The following is a 21,876-nucleotide window of genomic DNA, read 5'->3' as shown; positions in this document are numbered from 1 at the left end:
CGTCATGGCAACCATTATGACATCTACGTCGATACTGTGCCCGTTGCTGAATCAGAAACGTGGGATTTCTACGTCCTTTATGACATCGTCGCTGTGCCCATCGCTGATTGGTCGAGGCAACTTTTATGACATCATCGTCGCCATGGCAACCATTATGACATCTACGTCGATACTGTGCCCGTCGCTGATTGGTCGAGGCCTGGCGGCCTCGACCAATCAGAGACGCGGGATGTCTACGTCCTTTATGACATCATCGTCGCTGTGCCCGTCGCTGATTGGTCGAGGCCTGGCGGCCTCGACCAATCAGAGCCGCGGGATTTCTACGTCGATGCTGTGCCGGTCTCTGATTGGTCGAGGCCTAGCGGCCTCGACCAATCAGAGACGTGGGACTTCCAGGACAGACAGACAGACGGAAAAACCCTTAGACAATAAATATATATATATATATATATATATATATATATATATATATATATATATATATATATATATATATATATATATATATGTGTATATATATATAGATATAGATATTGAATTACCAAATGCTCATGATTTATCAATAAGTCGGGGATCTTTTAAGGTTTCTGATAAACCTTTTACTCTAGAATTGGGATTACTCTTTAATAAGATAGTACTCACAACTTATTTTTTCCCCCCTCTCTTCATCAGATCTCATTGGTGACGTTGGTGTTCTTGTCTCTCTTGGGGGGAGTCGGATACATTATGAACATGCATACAGATTCCTGGCTCTTAAAAGGGACCCTCCTCGCATTGGTCACTGCTGGGTCTCAGCTCTTAACCAGGTTTGCTGAATGCCTATTTTTATTGCTGTATGTTATGGAGAGAGAAAAGTAGGTCTAGTGCATGAAGTCTTAATTTCTACATCTGGGAGAGGGAAGGAGTTGACAGAATGGGTGATGAAGTGACACACAGCCATGATTAGACGGCAGAGGTCCGAGAGAGGGAAGGAGATGACCCGATGGGTGACGTTGTGATACACAGCCATGATGAGATGGCAGAGGTCCGAGAGAGGGAAGGAGATAACCCGATGGGTGACGTTGTGATACATAGCCATGATGAGACGGCAGAGGTCCCAGAAAGGAAAGGAGATGACCCGATGGGTGATGTTGTGATACACAGCCATGATGAGACGGCAGAGGTCCGAGAGAGGGAAGGAGATGACCCGATGGGTGACGTTGTGATACACAGCCATGATGAGATGGCAGAGGTCCGAGAGAGGGAAGGAGATGACCCGATGGGTGACGTTGTGATACACAGCCATGATGAGATGGCAGAGGTCCGAGAGAGGGAAGATGACCCGATGGGTGACGTTGTGATACATAGCCATGATGAGATGGCAGAGGTCCGAGAGAGGGAAGGAGATGACCCGATGGGCGACGTTGTGATACACAGCCATGATGAGATGGCAGAGGTCTGAGTGAGGGAAGGAGATGACCCGATGGGTGACGTTGTGATACACAGCCATGATGAGATGGCAGAGGTCTGAGTGAGGGAAGGAGATGACCTGATGGGTGACGTTGTGATACACAGCCATGATGAGACGGCAGAGGTCCGAGAGAGGGAAGGAGATGACCCGATGGGTGACGTTGTGATACACAGCCATGATGAGATGGCAGAGGTCTGAGTGAGGGAAGGAGATGACCCGATGGGTGACGTTGTGATACACAGCCATGATGAGATGGCAGAGGTCCGAGAGAGGGAAGGAGATGACCCGATGGGTGACGTTGTGATACACAGCCATGATGAGATGGCAGAGGTCCGAGAGAGGGAAGGAGATGACCCGATGGGTGACGTTGTGATACACAGCCATGATGAGATGGCAGAGGTCTGAGTGAGGGAAGGAGATGACCCGATGGGTGACGTTGTGATACACAGCCTTGATGAGATGGCAAATAATTGATTCACTTTTGTACTTTTTTTGCAGACGATTTGTCGGTCCATCCAGTCAGAAGCACATGCCCGCCATCTTCTTCATCAGTTCAATATTCTGGATGTTTATGACGTGGTTTATCTGCTTCCTGCCTGATATCCTTCTATTTTTTTTTTTACTCTGCTACTTTGGGTACTACCATCAAAGTAGCAACAAAAAATCTCATTCCCCATCTTGCCTCGAAGACACATAATAAGGCAGATAATGGTAAAACCTGATGCGTGCACTTCATGAAGGAGAATCTGCCAATGTGCCTGAATTCCTGCAGTTTGGCATAAAAGCATAAACTAATGAGCTGGACCCCTATGCTCCAGTACAGCATATGGAAGGGGTGAGGTAAAAAAAAAAATCTCCTTTAAATAAATGTAGTAGTTCTTTACATTCAGTTCTAAGTGGCAAATATTTGTTATTTTCCTTAACGAGGTTGCTATCCATCACATTTGGCTCAAGCAACTATCCAGGTGCCATTTGTGATCAGCGTCTTTTTACTTGCATATTATTTCTACAAGACATGGAGAACGGATCCCGGATACATCAAGAGTTCAGAAGAGGAGAAGAAGCAGGTATGTCATCCGTTATTGAAGTGTTATTGCTTAAATATGTGAGGTAGTACAATAGAATTATTAGTGGCACCTTTTTAACTTCAGAAAATTACGGGTGTATGCCTCAATTCTATATCTAGGTCTTTATTCACCCAAGGGATGGATATGCCACAGCCTTTTTTTATTAAGGGGTATACATTGGGAGAAAACATCTGGGTATGTCATGTCTGATTACTGTCATTTAATAAAGTTGTAATTTTTTTTTGCAGACCATTATTAGTCTTGCTGAAGCCGGGTGTCTGGACGTTAGATTGTTCTGTACTTCCTGCCTGGTACGTGTTTCCTTTTTTATTATATTTTGTAAATTAATTATGGTAAAACTATCACATTGGGTGCGCAGAGGTGGCTGTGACACTTCAGGCTAATTGGTAATGTCGGATTACTGGGGATCTGGCCCCCACGCGATCACAGAAAAGGGGGTCTTGTGTTCCTTTTTGAATGTATACTGTCATGCTTGCACACTACCAATGACTGTACGACTGACGGAAATAGCCAAGTACAGGGCTAAGACCCCAATATAAGTCATTCTGGTCCCTTATGAATAGTGCTGCAAAGTAGGGGTGAACATAGCCTCTAGGATAGGTATTTCAGTCCTTATCTGGAAATTGCTGCATAATCCAAACCGCTTCAGTTCCTCTGTATGTAATACTATAGTCCTTAACGATTTGTGCTAGCTCTTATTAACCCTTTGTGTCATCCTGCAGGTAAAGAAGCCGCTGAGGTCTATGCACTGTCATGCATGCAATACCTGTGTGGCCAAGTTTGATCAACACTGTATATGGACCGGACATTGTATTGGTGAGTGGCAATATTCCCCTGAAAATAGGGAAAACCCTAATATAATTCTAGGATAGTCACCCAACTTTTCCAGAAACCTGAATGGCGATTGAAACATTGTATAGTCATGATAACTACTTATCTGAATCCTCCTGTTCCTCCAGGTGCTGGGAACCATCATTATTTTGTGCTCTTCCTCTTTGCCCTGACAGTCATGGGTCACTGGATGATCTATGCCTCCTCTATATGTAAGTACTGATCGGCACATGTGCGGCCGCTCGCGTTTGATGCTTGATACATGATCGCATCTATTTCTTCTTTTCTCGCAGTCTGGGTCAGTCAGTGCTCCACTAATTTACAGAAAGACGGCATTGGAGGTTTCTTGGCGGAGATTATATCGTGTTCCCCGTGGGTTCTGTATATCTTCATCCTTGTGTGTTTTCTCACAGTGTGGTCTACGCTGATGCTTATACTGCAAATATATCAGGTAACAAAATCTACCCCAATATACAGACCTATTTCTCTAAATCTTCATCAAAGGGGCCTGATAGGTGCTGGATAAGGACTTTCTTGAGCTTTTTCCATCTGTGCCTCATTATTCAAACTCCTCTTGGCCGCGGTCATGTGGAAGATTTACTAGAAAGGTGGATTTTATAGGGGGACCCTATTTCAATTTTTTTCTTGGGTCCCCCTGTAAACTAGCCAGTAAAGGCTAAGCAAACAGCTGTGAGCTGCCATTAATAGCCTGGGAACCTTTTATGGCTCTTGGCTCCTTCACAGAATATTAACATCAGCCCTCAGCTTTCCCTCTGCTGGTTATTACAATTACATGGGAGCCCACGCAATTTTTTTTTTCTTTAAAATTAACAGTTTCTGTCTGGTTACAGCCTGTGTACATTCGTTCTGTTAAGGTTCCTACATAGGCTGGTGACAGTGTGTGTGTACTTGAAGCGCCTGCCAGGGCCGTGGGGTACCGGTACTTAAAGGGATGTGTCACGGCAGTGGCGACCCGGTCCGTGGCCCTGTCGCCCATGTTAAAGGGATAGTCTTTATAGGGATTTGTAAAATAATAAATGTTCGTGACACCCCCTGTGATATTCGGTGAGGGATGACCAACGCTGCTTAAAGTGGTTTTCTGGGGTGATGTTATGGCAGCCAGATACTATAACTTCCCACAGGTGAAGTAGGTCCCCAGGGCTCCCGGTGAGTAGATGGAAGATGGTGAGTGGTGCAGTAAAGAACAAGGAACGCAATTGTGCAGTCTTTTTACCTGGTTTAGCAGGTAGCCACAGTCCAGGGCACCAGATCACAGGTACAGGCAGGTTCCGGCCGGCTTGGAAGCGAGTTCAGAGTCCAGCTTTACCAGATGGAGTTAAAAGCCTTCCTCTTAGGGCGGTGGTATTATAGTCCCTTACTGCCTATGGCTTCTTAGCAAGGTCCTATAATAATAATCCTCTGTTATCTCTGGTCTGTCCTTTATTGAAGTGGGACACAAACCCGTATGACCGGTGACGAGCCTTTTTACAGGGTCTCTATCATGACCCGGGCTCTGTGTCACTGTGTCTCTTGGGTGTTAGGGCGGACAGGTTACGTGTAGTCTAGCTGTCCTACCGGTTTCTGCTGTGCCTCATAGAGTACGACACAACCTCGGTCTTCTGGTTACTGGTATCTGCGCTCTGTCAGGGAGGTAGCCCAGTCGGAGCTATTCTCCCTTGTTGTCACTCTCCTGTGCATCGCTTTTCGGCACGTCGGCTAAAGGCTGTTCTTCCTTTTGTATCTCGCTATCTAGGAGCTACAGCACCTCAGGCTGTACGGCACCTCACCCGTCCTTCTGCCTCAGACTGCTCCAGTCTGCTGTCTGGCATCAACTGTCTAACTCTCCCTAACTGCCTAGCAACTAACTCCTCCTCCCGACCAGAGAAAGCAGCTCCCTTGAAGTCGGGTGCAGAGCTCCCCCTTCTGGCCTGGAGTCAGAAAGGTGTTGTATGTGCTGATTACCTGTCAAAAGGAATCCTCCATCACTTCCAAGCGTGACATCACTCTCCCCATGAAGAAAGCAATGTCACTGTGACAACCAGGACCCTGGGGCGTCACATTACTGGCCTAGTAATGAGGGTGTTGGGCTGACACCTTTTCATTACTAAGCCTAGAGCTAGGTGTCAATGACAGCTGCTGACACCAAGCCCTAGTCCCATTACCCTGATGCCACACTTCATCAGCATAAAAAGGGTGGTGTTAAACCAAGAAATTACATCGCAAAACCTTTTTTTAAATATCTTTATTTAGGTAAAAAAAAAAAATTCATTGCTGTACAAAAGTGCGCACAAAAAACGCGCGTTTTTTCCGCATCGTTTTTCCTGCCAAGAGATGCAGAAACTTCTGCAAGCAAATACTCAACGTGCGCACATAACCTTACCGAAGAATCTGATGGAAGGAGAGGAGGAAAGATCTTGACGCCAAAGAACGGAACATATTTAATGCATTAAACAATTGATGAACTTCACATTTGTCTTTCTTTTTGTAGATCATGTTTCTGGGTCTAACAACTCAAGAAAGATTCAATCTCCAAGTGCAGAACCGATACAGTAAGCACCAAGTGCCGCTGCGGAGATCTCCCTTTAAGTAAGTGTTCTCTGTGCATCCAGTTCACATGTGTCTAGTCATTGGAGACACATGACAAGGCACAATGGCTGCATTTAGCCTGTTAAATAACCATTGATTGGCTACATACACGCCGAGCTACGATCATTTAATGGCCTGTTTAGATAAGCCAACTACACGTTCATGCACATAAAAAGATCATTAATACTATCATTCTTTCCACTTGGGACGTCTTGTTTATGGCAGCACATTACTTGTTTACACAGGATGATGTTTTGCTGAGAGTGATGATTTTTAAAGCAGTTTTTAGAGCACGTGCACACAGCGTCTTTTTTTAGATGCCGGCATACACACATAATTTTTGAAGCCGAAGACTGCATGCAATGTTTTCCCTGAATCGTTTTTTCTTATGGCACATGGGATGCCTTTTTGCAGCAGCTATGCTGACCGATTTCAACATTTTTTTTCCTCTTATTATATTGCAGTCCTCATATTATATGACACTGCGTACTTATAGTTGCTCACTTTGCCTTTCTACCCAGCTAATTCTTCTCTCTTCCATTAGGTCTATGACATCAGGTGGTTAAAAATTGACTAACTGAATCCTTGTAAGCTCTATGTAGTAACAGGAGGACAATTTTGTCTGCATAAGTCATGAGTCACTGCAAAAGTCCCTGGGAGGAGGGAGAAGCTGGGTCAGGTGTTGAACAGGGGGATGATAAATATAGTGACAAGAGACTTCCTGTTTCTACATAGAGCAGAGAAAAGAGAAGAATGAGCTGGGTAGAAAGGCAAAATGAGCAATTGTAAGTACACAGTGATGTATAATATGATTGCAATATATAAATCCTTTAATGGAGGAGTGCTTTAATATTTTATACATGCTGCTTGTTCTGTCGCTGTGTGCGCTGTATTTGCTACCTAGATCGACCATTTTTGCTCTTGATTTCCACTATCGAAGCAGAATATCATTTTTAGCATCTGTGGATGTGGATTTATCGTTTAGTTAACCGCTTCCATAGCAATACATAACCTGTGCCATCTTATGGCTCCTCCTGTTCAGTAGTAAGGTGGATTGATGACCTGAATTTTCTGTTTTCCAGCCATGGCTGCATCCAGAATCTGGCAGATTTCTTTCGCTGTCAGTGCTTCGGATTAATCAAAACCAATCCCGTAGACTGGACACAGCAATACCACAACATCTTCCAGGCGTCCATGATGAGGGGCGCCCAGTCTGTCTAGAGGTACTCTGTGACCTAGAATCCATCCAGTGCCTACTAGATACCACCGTCCTGGGGTGACGTTCTAGGACGGTAACACCTGGGGGACCCTTGTATAGCCCACCCACCGGAGGGATCGGCAGGACCTTTGTCTGTTTATAGACTGGACGTTTTCAAGACATATCCTATAAAAGTTTCTGACTGACCTGGATAGTCCAGGACTCTGCTAAAGTTCTTACCTTTCCGTGTATATATACAGTATATATATCAGTTCCTTGCTCATGTTCACCTTTTACAAATTTTGTATAAAAACAAAAAAAAACCACAAAATAGAGCGCACTTCATTTCCAGACTCCGCTGACGCTTTTGTATCTTTCCATCGGCTTATCGAAGAAGAAGGAAAGGTGGTTGTAAAAGAGGACCAATTTCTCCTAAAGGAGTAAGAAGGGGCAGTTGTACATAAATATTAACATTTTAGTTTCTGGGTGCCCTATTTCATTAGCGTTCTGACAATTATCTCCTGTTGCAGACAGCAGAGGCCAAGGAGCAGACAGGTAGGGCAACCCAAACACAAGCAGCATTGCTTTTTTCTTTTGGCTGTAAGAAAGGGTTGTCCAGGATATATAAATAAAAGAAAAATTCTGGTGATTTTTTTCCCACATGTCTCTGTTTAATTTGCTGCCCCGATCACGTGATATGCGTAAAAGCATCGCCGCTGAGGCCAACGAGCAGTTGCATTGGTCATATGAATGTACGGCAAAGTAAAGTGAGACCGGCGGGGACCACTGGAGTCACAACGCTGAAGGGGTGGGGAAACTAACAGGTGAGTAGTTGATTTTTCACAGGCAACTATTTAATTACTGACACTATGTTATAGATAAAAATCTCCTTCACCAATTCTTTCTTCCCTTTAGGAAAGGGCATACGTGATTTTTTGCAATAAAGTGTCTTCCTTTTTGCATATCCTTAAATGCACACTTTCAGGTGGAAAATAGCAAACAAAAAAAACCAAATATATTTTAGAATTGGTTTAGCAGATGACCTCTGCAGCTCTTCTGTCTTTGGCGCATTAAAACTTTGTCTTCTTTTTCAATATTTGCTTGTGTTTTATATAATTTTTTTTTCTCCAAAATTTTTTTCTTTAGCTTCTACCTTTTTTTTAAATATTTCTGCTTACTGGCATTAAAGAGGTATTCCCGTCTCCAAGATCCTATCCCAATATGTAGTAGGTGTAGTAATAATATTCGCAAATACCTCCAATTATAAACTTAGTATAGTTCTTCTCATTTGCTATGTTGCATATTAGGAAATACCTTCAATTATAAATTTTTGTATAGTTCATCTGATTCCCTATGTCGCTTACCCTATGTGAAGGACATTGCAGTAGCTCACTTATCCATATTAGTGGTCGTTACCATGGATACCTAATGCCCTGCACATGGGGTAAGCAACATAGCTAATTAGAAGAACTACACTACATTTCTAATTGGAGGTATTTGCTATTATTATTACATCTACTACATATTGGAATTAGATCTTGGAGATGCGCATACCCATTTACGTTAAAAAAAAAATAAAGCGCTCGCTTAACACAGCTGGGTCAAAATGGCATACCGAAATAAGAATTTTTTTTTTTTAATCTTCCTGAATGTAAACGGGAATGTTTCCATTCACTGACTACAGCAAGCAGAGATCTTAAAATTGGTGAAGTATGGAGACACAGGACTTGACCGGTATTTTCAGGTATTGCTGCACCTCTTGTTAGATCTGTGTGTTAAACACCTGCATTAAACGACCGTCATTCGGTTATTTGCTGATCAGCGGACGTTCATTAGGCTAGGGTCACATTGCGTTAGTGCAACCCGTTTAGCGCTAGCGCGTTGCGCTAACACAATGTTTTTAATGTGGCCGCGTCCCGGGGTCGCGGTAACGTCCCCGCTCTCGCAGATCCCCGATCTGCGAGAGCGGGAAACGGACCGCGGGCGCGCCTCGGACGCTGCGAGCAGCGTCCGCGGCGCGCCAGGAAACACCGGCGCGTCGCTAGCGCGTGCCGAACATGGCACACACTAGTGCTGCGCGTTCCCATTGCCGTGAATGGGCGCGCTAACGGACGTGTTGCACGGCGTTAATTTCGCCGTGCAACGCTGTCCTTTAGCGCTTTCCCATTAACGCAATGGGAACCAAGCCTTATTCTGTTGCGCCCTGAATCATCAGTAATTGATCGTTCACCGCACATAGGCCGCTGTTGTCTCTGACGAGCGAACGTTTAGCTCATTCTCGGGTGATCGGCAGCCTGTTTTACACTGCAGGGTTATGGTGAAAGAAGTGATCATGCCATGTAAATGGCCTCTTAGATACACGGCTGTAATGTGACTATCGGATTGGGGGTACCGCAGTAATCCGGCACCATGACAATCCCTACACTCATCTTAGAGCCACTGGATTTTGATAAGCTGGTGATGTTTTCCTAGAACTAGCCAATATCCCAGAGGATTGCTAATCCAGACTCCTGCTTTTGGTGGTGGAAACGTCAGGTGTAGTCTGTTATTTCATGCTATGCACTATGTATATTAAATGTGAAGTGATAAGTCATTTCTTAGAATTTAACTTTTTCTTCATTTAATATTATTTTTTTTTTTTTTGTATTTTTCATGTACCTACTGTATAGAGATATGTGTGGCATGAAATTTTGGAAACTAGTCACAAAAAGACCTCTAAAAAGTTAACAGCTGTCTATTATGGTATAATTAGGTGCAATGGATTTTTCTAAATGTTTGTGTATTTTGCTTGCTAATCACAGCATGAAAAATAGAAGCTTGGACTCTAGAAGAATAGAGGTCACATCTTTAGGAGATTTGGGGTGGGCAAGAAGATGCTCGTCCTTGTGGCTTTATATAGAGCCACTCTGCAATGACAAACTGTCACTTGTTGATGTAGCATAACAAAAAAAGTAAAACTGCACCAAAATATATTTTCAATGTTTAAAGGAAGTCCGTAACCAATATTGGGAAGCCAGTATCCGGGCTTAGACTGTCAAAGATTTGGACAGTGTAGTTTCTATCTCCTATTAATATATTGAAGATTTATTTAAAAAACAAACATAACTTGTTGCTTCATCCTTTCTTTGAAAGAAAAAAAACTTTTTCAAAAGTTTCCAAAACTTTCTTTATTATTTAACATTCCAGAACCGATCCAGTCCGTACTATGCAATCCAAAGGAGTCTTTCCAGACTTTAACGGCTTCAAGTAATTGGCATGATCTTAGAAAACATTTCTTTCAGCCTTCTTTCTGATCCACCTGCGTGAGCCCCCCAAATCCTATTCCTTTTGGACCAAAGTTTTTGGCATAACAAACTGGGGAGAGAAAAGAAATCATTATTGTGATCATCTATAATGCCAATTATGAGCTTGTTCTACTCGGAGGTTTTCCCAGGAACGTAGACTGCAACTTGTAGCTCTACCAGTCGTGAAATGCCTGTCAGGGAATGATAGGAGTTGTAGTTTTCACATCTTAAGAGTCACGGGTTCAATGCTCTTGAGGGTGAAATTTCTGGTGTGAAAACAGTATGATTTTAGATTTTTTCCTAATGGTGCATCAAATGGACCTAAACTCCTCCTTGTCCCTCATTAGTACTGAAATCTCCTCAATCCTCCTTCTCCCTCATTAGTACTGAAATCTCCCCAGTCCTCTCACCTTTACAGTAGATTTCTCCATCCTTCTCTGTCACGGTGGTGGAGTCCAGACTCTTCCCGCACAGTGCACACCGGAAACAGGTTTTATGCCAGGGCTGCGGAGAAATAAAAGATCCAGATGTTGCCATTTTGGTTCTTAAATGCGATTATCCTTCTAGATATGTATGACATCTCTCGGAGCATATCTCAACTCCTACAATAAAAGTTTGGGGGCAGAAATAAAAAGAGGGGGTTCTCCAGGAGTGAAAAGATTTCAGGAATTCCCCCAACATTAATAAAGCTGGGATTACTGCACTGATATGTAACGATCAAGGGGGTCCTGACTTTTGATTCTCCCTATAAACCCTGTTCATACTTGCCATTCCACCACCCATCACTCTCTCGGCAGCATAGACTGATTTTCCACATCTGGGACATTTTTCCGTCGCTCCAAACTTCTGTGCGAACTTAGAAGAGTGCGTGGTGGTGGGCGAGCCGCGGGATGGATGAGTCCTGGAAATACACTTGGAATTAGCTGCAGGGACATCCTGCAACAAGATAGCTCTGCAAACTTCCTCCTTCTCCTCGGTATACTGGACCAGGTTCTATGCAAATCCATTCACTTATCTTTAGTAAGTGGCCTTCAGTCTCAAACTAAAATGTTACCATTCACTCACAGCAAGCAGAGATCTTGAAAATAACAAGAAATGTAATAATGATGATGCATGATATACAACATTTTACTTACTGAGCAACTTCAATGCCAAATCTCTCTCCCGTGTCAGTACTCAGACAGCCGGCACCTTGTCCGTAGCCGTATCCTTTGGGGCCATACTTTCTCCCATAACAGGACTTGCAGTAGATTTCAGATTCATGTGCAGCGACCGTGGTGCTGTCCAGAGCCTTCCTGCAAACCACTGCAACACAGCATGCAGGTTGTACACGGTGCAAAGGTTTCGGCAGTTATCATCCACAATCTTATCTGTCAAATCTACTGGAAGCAAAAGGATCTTCTACCAATATATAAAAAATAATCCAATTGTCCTAAATCTAAGGCTGCGTCCCCACAGTCAGTATTTAGGCAGCGATTTCGAAGCAGCACATGTCCGCTCCGTCCAAAGCGCTGCCGGCTTTTGAATGCAGGTGATTCTGCATGTGTTCATTGAACCGTGCGGAATCACCGCACCCTATACATTGTACGGGTGAGATTTATCTTGCGGAGACTGAGCGTCTCCACAAGATAAATAGACAAGCTGCGGTCTGGAAAGACCTGCTGCATGTCCGTCTCTGCAGGGAAGCCGGAGAAGTCCCTGCACGCATAGTGGACATTGGATTTCTTGAAATTTCATCCACCATGCTGTAACATCTGGATGCTGTGGATGTATGCAGCGTCCTTCCCGTAGCGTTTACTGACCGTGGGAGCATACCCTTAGTGTTTAAGCAGCGTGTTTATACAATCCGCTTTATACAATCAGTCACAATCCGTCAAAATGTTGAAAAGACGGATCCTGTGCAGACTGTAAAAAATGGGTGCACTGGGTCCGTTTTTTTACGGATCCTTCAAGGCTATGTGCACACGTGTATGCATCTTTACCGCGTTTTTCTGCAGCGAAAATGCATACACAACATAACCCAGGTTAAAAATAATAATAAAAAATCGTGATATTCTTAACTTCCGGCGTCCCCCACGGCCTTCGCGATGCTGCCGAAAGCTCCCGTTCCCAGTGATGCCTTGAGAGCAATAACCTCTGACGTAGCGGTCATTTCGCTATGCATCACTGGGAACCGGAGCTGTCGGCAACATCATGAGCATCAGGAAGGCCGTGGGGGACTCCAGATGGTAAGAATATCACGATTTTTTTTTCTTCATTTTTTTAATATATCTTGTTACTATTGATGCTGCATAGGCAGCATCAATAGTAAAAAGAGAGAGCAAGGGAATTTCCCTAATGGGAAATTCTTCCGCGCATGCTCAGTTTCAAAAGATGGCATCAGTCACTGGATTCCTGCTTTTGACAGCGACGGATCCTGCGTCCATTATAGCCAACAACAGACAGCGCAGGATCCGTCGCTGAACGATTTTCCTACGTACAGTAAAAACGTTCCTCTGTGCGTTTTCTCTCCGCCCGACGGACAGCAATTTTACAACGGATCCAGTGCACGACTGATGAAACGTGTGGCCATCCATCACAATCCGTCGCAAATACAAGTCTGAGAAAAAAACGGATACAGCAGAAACATTCGCTGGATCTGTTTTTTCACAAAACGATGGATTGTGACGGAAAAAGAAAGATGGAAGTGTGAAAGAGGCCTTCATTAGGCCTTATTCCTTCAACATCAGTCTAATGTATATTTTACGTTGACGAATCTGACAAGGAATTAGAGGGGTTCATTCTTTGAAAAATCAAACAACACCATAAGTTTTTAAAAAAAAAAAAAGTACTCCCTTCTCCAGTCCTCCAATAATCCAGCACAGAAGCCCAGTGGTCTATGGTTTCCATCACTGGGTGGGTGGATAAATCGGTAGTAAGGCATGTGAAAGCTGGGGGCACTTATTGGCTGCAATATATAGCTTACCATATCTAGAAAGCTGGTGCAGTCACTGTGTACATATATTGCTTTACTTATTCTGAGTTACTTTCTGTATACTCCAGAGCTGCACTCACTATTCTGCTGGTGCAGTCACTGTGTACATACATTACATTATTGATCCTGAGTTACATCCTGTATTATACTCCAGAGCTGCACTCACTATTCTGCTGGTGCAGTCACTGTGTACATACATTACATTATTGATCCTGAGTTACATCCTGTATTATACTCCAGAGCTGCACTCACTATTCTGCTGGTGCAGTCACTGTGTACATACATTACATTGCTGATCCTGAGTTACATCCCGTATTATTCTCCAGAGCTGCACTCACTATTCTGCTGGTGCAGTCACTGTGTACATACATTACTGATCCTGAGTTACATCCTGTATTATACCCCAGAGCTGCACTCACTATTCTGCTTCTTACTGTAGAATATAATGGTAAATATTTTTTCTTACACCCCTTACAGCTTAGCTGAGCTTCTACATTTGCAGGGGCTCTCTATTTTGCACGTACAATTGGGAGAACACTTTCATACGTTAAAATCAATCTAGAAAGCTCTGTGCAGACACTGATCAAGCAGTGTGAGTGCATGGAGATTTCTGCTCTAAAACCTGGAAATGCAGCTCTGGAGTTTAATACAGAACGGACATTAGTGTATCATTGGTTATGATGAAGGATGCATTTTACCACTTAACCTTAGGTGTAAAAGCACCTTTCAGTCACCAGCATTGAAGACTTTGGGCTTTCTCTGCAGCCGCTGTGACCTTCTGTTGTCCTTGCAGCGAACGTTACACGAGACCCAATATAACATGTCAGTAAGCTGCGTCTCACAGTCAGGTCTCAGTTGATAATCTCACAACCCAGAACAAAGCGCTCCGGAGATAATGTCCAGAGTCAGCCGTTATTTCTGGCCTCACAACCAGAATACTTGGTGACTCACAAGATATCGGAGCTCGGTCAGATTTGTAAACCCTGGGGCGGGGGGTCCGGAACTTTGATAAATAATCCCCGGTTATTCTTGGAAAAGTGTGGAAGAATTTAATTCGACAAAAGAGAATAAATTTAATTGTAGTGATAACTGAGACTTGTTACATTCCGCATATAAAAATATCGAGGAGCTGAAAAACACAATAGATGGAGGAAGCTAAAAGTGCAGGATCATATTATAGTTCACTGTGCAAGCTGCAGTGTAAAGCATGGAGAAGGATCAGCGTTAAGATGGGAGTACAAAAGAGAACTTTTGGCCAAACTATTGTGACAAAGTGCAGCTTTTCGATTGTAGTCACTACAGATCTGCACCTGCACTTTTGTCTCATTCTCCAACATCTGCTGGCAGGGAAAAGTACGAGCGCCCACAGAACACACATGGTTTTGGATTGGATGGCTTTGATCCTATTTGTATGGCTGACTGATGAGGAAATAGATTTCAGACTACCTACAGACCATGCAGCTACACTAGAAACACTGATCTTTGCTGTGTAAGCAAAATAAAAGGGGTTATGTGCAAAATAACATAGTTATCTACTAAACCCATAATACTGCATGTTTACCCCATTAAGTCTCCTCTCTTCCTTGTCCAGGAGACATTTCATGACAGTCACTGATTGCAGCGGTATCGTTCCATCTGGGCCTGCAAAAAGGGTCTTCTATCTCTTTCCAGGCTTAGACGGAACTTCACCACTGCAAACAATCTGTGGCCATGTCCTGTATACTGACAACAGAGCTCAGTGTTAACAGTAGTGAAGTTACGAGACTAACGAAGCCATTGATTGTCTGCAGCGGTCACTGTAAACAAAGACTGAGAGGACTGATGGAGTGCTGTGCTGGATTGTTAGGGGAGAAGGGATGAGTAGTGTTTGTTTATTTTTCCTTTTGCAACATTTGCTGCTTTCTTAGGATAAATAAATAGCGCGAATTTTTGCCTGTAGGACATTAATGCAAGAGAGCTTGGCTGAGTAGATTACACAAGAAGGAAAACACACAGCAAGTCAGCAGGATCTAGGAGCAACATGGCAGATGTGACAACCTACATGGTGAGCTGCAGCATGTGCTACATGTTCACAGATCGACCAGAAGAAGAATTAAATTTCACCTGTCAGAAGTGTAGACTAGTGGCCCTTTTAGAAGAAAAGGTGCGGGGTCTGGAAGAAAGAATAGCAACTTTGAAACTCATCAAAGAGAATGAAGACTTTCTAGACAGAACAGAAGCATCTCTACTGGTCACAGAAGGTGAAAAAAGTGTCAGAGAACCTCCAAAAGCAGATGAGTGGAAGCATGTGACCAAAAGAAGCAAGAAGACCATGGAGAAATCACCAACCACACAACTGAAGAACCGATATCAAATCTTTGTAGAGGATGAAGATGGCACACCTAAGGATGAAGCAATACCAGCAAGCAAAAAAGAAAAGGGCACACAGCAACAAGTGACAGCAAAAAGTACAGCCAAGAAGCAACGAAGAGTGGTGGTGGTGGGAGACTCACTACTGAGAGGCACAGAAGCAGCCATCTGCAGACCGGACATAACTGCAAGAGAAGTATGCTGCCTTCCAGGTGCGATGATCAAGGATGTGACCGATAGGATACCAAAGCTCTTCAACTCCAAGGACGTCCACCCATTTCTTCTGATACATGTTGGCACCAATGACACGGCAAGGAAGGACCTACCGACAATCTGCAAAGACTTTGAAGAGTTGGGGAAGAAAGTAAAGGAACTGGATGCACAGGTAGTTTTTTCTTCTATCCTTCCAGTAGACGGGCATGGCACCAGGAGATGGAACAGGATCCTTGATGCAAACAACTGGCTAAGAAGATGGTGCAGACAAGGATTCGGATTCCTGGACCACGGTGTGAATTACTTGTACGATGGACTCCTCGCCAGAGACGGACTACACCTCAACAAACCTGGGAAACACACATTCGCCAGAAGACTCGCTACACTCATCAGGAGGGCGTTAAACTAGAAGAAGAGGGGACGGGAAGAAAAACATTAGACTTGAACAAAGAAGATCCAGGAAAACATACTCAGAAGGGAGGTAAGAACATTTCTAAAACAATCCACAGCGAGGAGATTGGAACAAAACAAAATCCTCTAAACTGCATGCTCGCAAACGCCAGAAGCCTGACAAACAAACAAGATGGAAGAACTAGAAGCAGAAATATCTACAGGTAACTTTGACATAGTGGGAATAACCGAGACATGGTTAGATGAAAGCTATGACTGGGCAGTTAACTTACAGGGTTACAGTCTGTTTAGAAAGGATCGTAAAAATCGGAGAGGAGGAGGGGTTTGTCTATGTAAAGTCTTGTCTAAAGTCCACTTTAAGGGAGGATATTAGCGAAGGAAATGAGGATGTCGAGTCCATATGGGTAGAAATTCATGGAGGGAAAAATGGTAACAAAATTCTCATTGGGGTCTGTTACAAACCCCCAAATATAACAGAAACCATGGAAAGTCTACTTCTAAAGCAGATAGATGAAGCTGCAACCCATAATGAGGTCCTGGTTATGGGGGACTTTACCCGGATATTAACTGGGAAACAGAAACCTGTGAAACCCATAAAGGCAACAGGTTTCTGCTAATAACCAAGAAAAATTATCTTTCACAATTGGTGCAGAATCCAACCAGAGGAGCAGCACTTTTAGACCTAATACTATCTAATAGACCTGACAGAATAACAAATCTGCAGGTGGTCGGGCATCTAGGAAATAGCGACCACAATATTGTACAGTTTCACCTGTCTTTCACTAGGGGGACTTGTCAGGGAGTCACAAAAACACTGAACTTTAGGAAGGCAAAGTTTGACCAGCTTAGAGATGCCCTTAATCTGGTAGACTGGGACAATATCCTCAGAAATAAGAATACAGATAATAAATGGGAAATGTTTAAGAACATCCTAAATAGGCAGTGTAAGCGGTTTATACCTTGTGGGAATAAAAGGACTAGAAATAGGAAAAACCCAATGTGGCTAAACAAAGAAGTAAGACAGGCAATTAACAGTAAAAAGAAAGCATTTGCACTACTAAAGCAGGATGGCACCATTGAAGCTCTAAAAAACTATAGGGAGAAAAATACTTTATCTAAAAAACTAATTAAAGCTGCCAAAAAGGAAACAGAGAAGCACATTGCTAAGGAAAGTAAAACTAATCCCAAACTGTTCTTCAACTATATCAATAGTAAAAGAATAAAAACTGAAAATGTAGGCCCCTTAAAAAATAGTGAGGAAAGAATGGTTGTAGATGACGAGGAAAAAGCTAACATATTAAACAACTTCTTCTCCACGGTATTCACGGTGGAAAATGAAATGCTAGGTGAAATCCCAAGAAACAATGAAAACCCTATATTAAGGGTCACCAATCTAACCCAAGAAGAGGTGCGAAACCGGCTAAATAAGATTAAAATAGATAAATCTCCGGGTCCGGATGGCATACACCCACGAGTACTAAGAGAACTAAGTAATGTAATAGATAAACCATTATTTCTTATTTTTAGGGACTCTATAGCGACAGGGTCTGTTCCGCAGGATTGGCGCATAGCAAATGTGGTGCCAATATTCAAAAAGGGCTCTAAAAGTGAACCTGGAAATTATAGGCCAGTAAGTCTAACCTCTATTGTTGGTAAAATATTTGAAGGGTTTCTGAGGGATGTTATTCTGGATTATCTCAATGAGAATAACTGTTTAACTCCATATCCGCATGGGTTTATGAGAAATCGCTCCTGTCAAACCAATCTAATCAGTTTTTATGAAGAGGTAAGCTATAGGCTGGACCACGGTGAGTCATTGGACGTGGTATATCTCGATTTTTCCAAAGCGTTTGATACCGTGCCGCACAAGAGGTTGGTACACAAAATGAGAATGCTTGGTCTGGGGGAAATTGTGTGTAAATGGGTTAGTAACTGGCTTAGTGATAGAAAGCAGAGGGTGGTTATAAATGGTATAGTCTCTAACTGGGTCGCTGTGACCAGTGGGGTACCGCAGGGGTCAGTATTGGGACCTGTTCTCTTCAACATATTCATTAATGATCTGGTAGAAGGTTTACACAGTAAAATATCGATATTTGCAGATGATACAAAACTATGTAAAGCAGTTAATACAAGAGAAGATAGTATTCTGCTACAGATGGATCTGGATAAGTTGGAAACTTGGGCTGAAAGGTGGCAGATGAGGTTTAACAATGATAAATGTAAGGTTATACACATGGGAAGAAGGAATCAATGTCACCATTACACACTGAATGGGAAACCACTGGGTAAATCTGACAGGGAGAAGGACTTGGGGATCCTAGTTAATGATAAACTTACCTGGAGCAGCCAGTGCCAGGCAGCAGCTGCCAAGGCAAACAGGATCATGGGGTGCATTAAAAGAGGTCTGGATACACATGATGAGAGCATTATACTGCCTCTGTACAAATCCCTAGTTAGACCGCACATGGAGTACTGTGTCCAGTTTTGGGCACCGGTGCTCAGGAAGGATATAATGGAACTAGAGAGAGTACAAAGGAGGGCAACAAAATTAATAAAGGGGATGGGAGAACTACAATACCCAGATAGATTAGCGAAATTAGGATTATTTAGTCTAGAAAAAAGACGACTGAGGGGCGATCTAATAACCATGTATAAGTATATAAGGGGACAATACAAATATCTCGCTGAGGATCTGTTTATACCAAGGAAGGCGACGGGCACAAGGGGGCATTCTTTGCGTCTGGAGGAGAGAACGTTTTTCCACCAACATAGAAGAGGATTCTTTACTGTTAGGGCAGTGAGAATCTGGAATTGCTTGCCTGAGGAGGTGGTGATGGCGAACTCAGTCGAGGGGTTCAAGAGAGGCCTGGATGTCTTCCTGGAGCAGAACAATATTGTATCATACAATTATTAGGTTCTGTAGAAGGACGTAGATCTGGGGATTTATTATGATGGAATATAGGCTGAACTGGATGGACAAATGTCTTTTTTCGGCCTTACTAACTATGTTACTATGTTAGATACCATCTAAACCTGGATTTTACCCCCTGCTGTAGACCCTGAGACATTAACACCTTTTATGAGGATTTAAAAAAAATAGTAAGCAGAATCATCCCCTGGGTTCACTAATTTCTTGCGAAGTTCATTTGGCTTCTTGTTATGTACTCACTGCATATGAAGCACGGTTTGTGGAAGCTGCGTCCATTGCACTGGATCTCCTCTGCATGGTAAACCGTCTTCCCACAAGCTCCACACTTGGCACCTCCACCCAGATTTGGCATTGTCCAACAATACCCGTCTGGAACGAGTATACAACGTCTTCGTTATATTTAATAAAGAAAAAGTAACATTACGTGAAACAATCGACAAGCAGCAGGCTGGTTATTGCGATGAATCTTTTTACTACTTAAGGGCTCATTCCGATTTGTTACGTATGCGTGTTATCGGTGGTTTTCGCTGATCGCACTCGTATCTGCGATAGTCTGGAGTCATTCACACGTCCGTGATTATTGAGCAGCAAGCAGTGTGCGGAAAATTGTGGAGACATGTCCGGTTTTGATCCAAGGGTCTGATCAAAATTGGCAATGCAAGTCAAAGGGTCCATAAAAATAAAAAATCTGACACCATCGGACAGTCCGATTTTCAAGGACAAGATGAAGAAACATTTTTTTTTTTCCTCACGATACAAGAAAAAGTGATGATACTCGGACTGAACTTTCTCAAATACTTATCAAAATAATTGGTTAGTTTTTCTCATTTCCAAGAAAATTGGACGTCTGAGTGAGCCCTTAGTTTAACAATACATGTCAATGTGATAAAACCGATACAAATCCTATGACTATTTTACCAATTGCGGTTTGGATTCATTTTTGCTTCAGACACAAAAAGTTGCAGATATCTAAAAGTTGTTATAATTAAGAGAACGAGGAGAAAAAGGACTGCCCAATAGATGGGCGCACTCCCATATAGAAAATAAACTTTTATTATAACTGATACTATACAAAAAAACGAGATTAAAAAAAATGACAAACAATCCCTTTCATTAGAATGAGTGAAATCTGCAGAGTAAACGCTGAAAGAATTGACGTCACATCAAAAATAAGCAACGTGTGCATGAGACTTCTGGATTCTTATTCACTTTGCTGGCATCAGGACAAATCCTGTGACAAATTTGAGCGGAAAAAAAAAAAAATGCAACAAATCTGCAACGTGTGCACAGGCACTTATTCTGCTGCAAGGATGCCTGATTTTAAAAAAGATGGTGCAAAAGCAAAAAAATAAAAAGTACAATTTATCAGCACAATTATTGTTTGTTTACAGTTACTTGTCTCTTTTAAACTTATCCGTGCGACATTTGGTGTAAATTGTGGACAAATCCTTTTTGAACGACGCCATTAAGAAAAGTGCCCCGTTGTATCTAATTACACCTAGATCACATCTAGATACAGACATTATTTTAAGTATATAACAATACAACAATCTGCATTTCTAAATATGTTATCTGATGACAAAAATATTTAAAGGCGTGCACACGTTTTCAATAATATTTAGCTACGCCAATATGTAAAAAAAAAAAAAAAGCTTAAGAAATTAAGCACTGTAAAATAATCTTGATAAGAAAATGTCCGCTTTAGCTTCTATGCAGACTTGTGTGATTGACAAGATGCCAATCCTGCAGTCTTCAGTTACTCACCTAATATATATTGCCAAACAGGGAACATATGGAAAGTGGTATGTCTGAAAGATCACACTAAAACTATAGAAACACATGGTTGTGCATAGGAGCTGTATGCACAAAACGGTAGGAGGATTTAACTCATTATAATCATTATTTTAGCTAGAAATTAAAAAATGATAAACTTAAGATGGGAACAAGAAAGAAACAAAATATAATAATGCAGGATGATATGTATGGGTGAATGGTCCAGAAAGAAGTACAAGCACTCAGATCCAAAATGTACAAGACACAGGCATCACCCTCATGACACTCACCAGCTCCGCAAATGAGTCCTCTGGAGATATCTCAGGCACTATGAGGTCTGGACAGATTCCTGGACCCTTTAAATTCCCCAGAAAGATCTTTCCTGGGGTGATGATTGATGGAGAAGAACATTTCTGAAATCAGGCTGCCAAAAATAGCCGCTGATCAATCCCTGGATCTTTTCCTAACTCTGCAAGAGAGGGAGCTGGATAACAATGACTTCTGGAATTTCACAGTCTGGGGCAAAGATTTCCAGTAGGGGGCCCCTTCGTACTCCCCACACCTTCCCAAAAAAAAAGCACAAAGCTTTATTGGAATCCTTGCAGCAGGGAAGGAGTTAATGCACATGACAGCCCCTGGATGCGAGACCCTGCCAAATACTTCGTAATGGTGTGGCACAAGCGTGAGGAGGGCGATTGCTCATAAAGATGGGGTGTTAGTAAAGTTATAGGAGTCTAATAATGTGTAATAGGGCCGATTTTAGAAAAAGAGGGGCCCTGGTCAAAAGTTT

At 42.7% G+C, this 21,876-nt stretch overlaps 2 protein-coding genes across 3 annotated transcripts in view; one reads left to right on the top strand and one right to left on the bottom strand.

Annotated features, from left to right (window-relative positions):
- ZDHHC13 (zinc finger DHHC-type palmitoyltransferase 13) overlaps nucleotides 1-7,802 on the top strand; it is a 54,621-nt gene extending 46,819 nt beyond the window's left edge. Inside the window, exons 9-17 of the mRNA XM_069739970.1 lie at nucleotides 673-806; nucleotides 1,949-2,049; nucleotides 2,393-2,517; nucleotides 2,766-2,828; nucleotides 3,261-3,354; nucleotides 3,498-3,581; nucleotides 3,663-3,820; nucleotides 5,858-5,955; nucleotides 7,038-7,802. Coding sequence (XP_069596071.1) covers nucleotides 673-806; nucleotides 1,949-2,049; nucleotides 2,393-2,517; nucleotides 2,766-2,828; nucleotides 3,261-3,354; nucleotides 3,498-3,581; nucleotides 3,663-3,820; nucleotides 5,858-5,955; nucleotides 7,038-7,176 — 996 coding nt within the window. The 3' untranslated portion in view covers nucleotides 7,177-7,802. The remainder of the gene's footprint in view (nucleotides 1-672; nucleotides 807-1,948; nucleotides 2,050-2,392; nucleotides 2,518-2,765; nucleotides 2,829-3,260; nucleotides 3,355-3,497; nucleotides 3,582-3,662; nucleotides 3,821-5,857; nucleotides 5,956-7,037) is intronic.
- Nucleotides 7,803-10,300: 2,498 nt separating this feature from the next.
- On the bottom strand, nucleotides 10,301-21,441 carry CSRP3 (cysteine and glycine rich protein 3). Of its 2 annotated transcripts, none has more exons than XM_069740325.1 (6): nucleotides 21,377-21,418; nucleotides 19,554-19,702; nucleotides 11,574-11,742; nucleotides 11,206-11,338; nucleotides 10,848-10,941; nucleotides 10,301-10,507 (listed from the first exon to the last, which is right to left on the bottom strand). In XM_069740325.1, the coding sequence occupies exons 2-6, from the start codon at nucleotides 19,663-19,665 to the stop codon at nucleotides 10,431-10,433; spliced, it is 585 nt and encodes a 194-aa protein (XP_069596426.1). In that variant the 5' UTR covers nucleotides 19,666-19,702; nucleotides 21,377-21,418; the 3' UTR covers nucleotides 10,301-10,430. The 2 variants fall into 2 exon arrangements, with proteins under 2 accessions (XP_069596426.1, XP_069596425.1); XM_069740324.1 differs by having other exon boundaries at nucleotides 10,342-10,507; nucleotides 19,554-19,682; nucleotides 21,377-21,441.
- Nucleotides 21,442-21,876: the final 435 nt, after the last annotated feature.

This window comes from Ranitomeya imitator, chromosome 9 (assembly GCF_032444005.1).
Source record: "Ranitomeya imitator isolate aRanImi1 chromosome 9, aRanImi1.pri, whole genome shotgun sequence".
Classification (NCBI taxonomy): domain Eukaryota; kingdom Metazoa; phylum Chordata; class Amphibia; order Anura; family Dendrobatidae; genus Ranitomeya; species Ranitomeya imitator.
This window is presented reverse-complemented; position numbering and strand designations above follow the sequence as displayed.

Coding starts and splice junctions, on each gene's coding strand:
- CSRP3 (XM_069740324.1), bottom strand. CDS start 19,665: ATGCCAAATCTGGGTGGAGGTGCCAAGTGTGGAGCTTGTGGGAAGACG. Junction 11,743..19,553: donor CAAACCGTGCTTCATATGCA/GTGAGTACATAA, acceptor GCTGTGTTGCAG/TGGTTTGCAGGAAGGCTCTG. Junction 10,508..10,847: donor TGGAGAAATCTACTGTAAAG/GTGAGAGGACTG, acceptor TTCTCTCCCCAG/TTTGTTATGCCAAAAACTTT.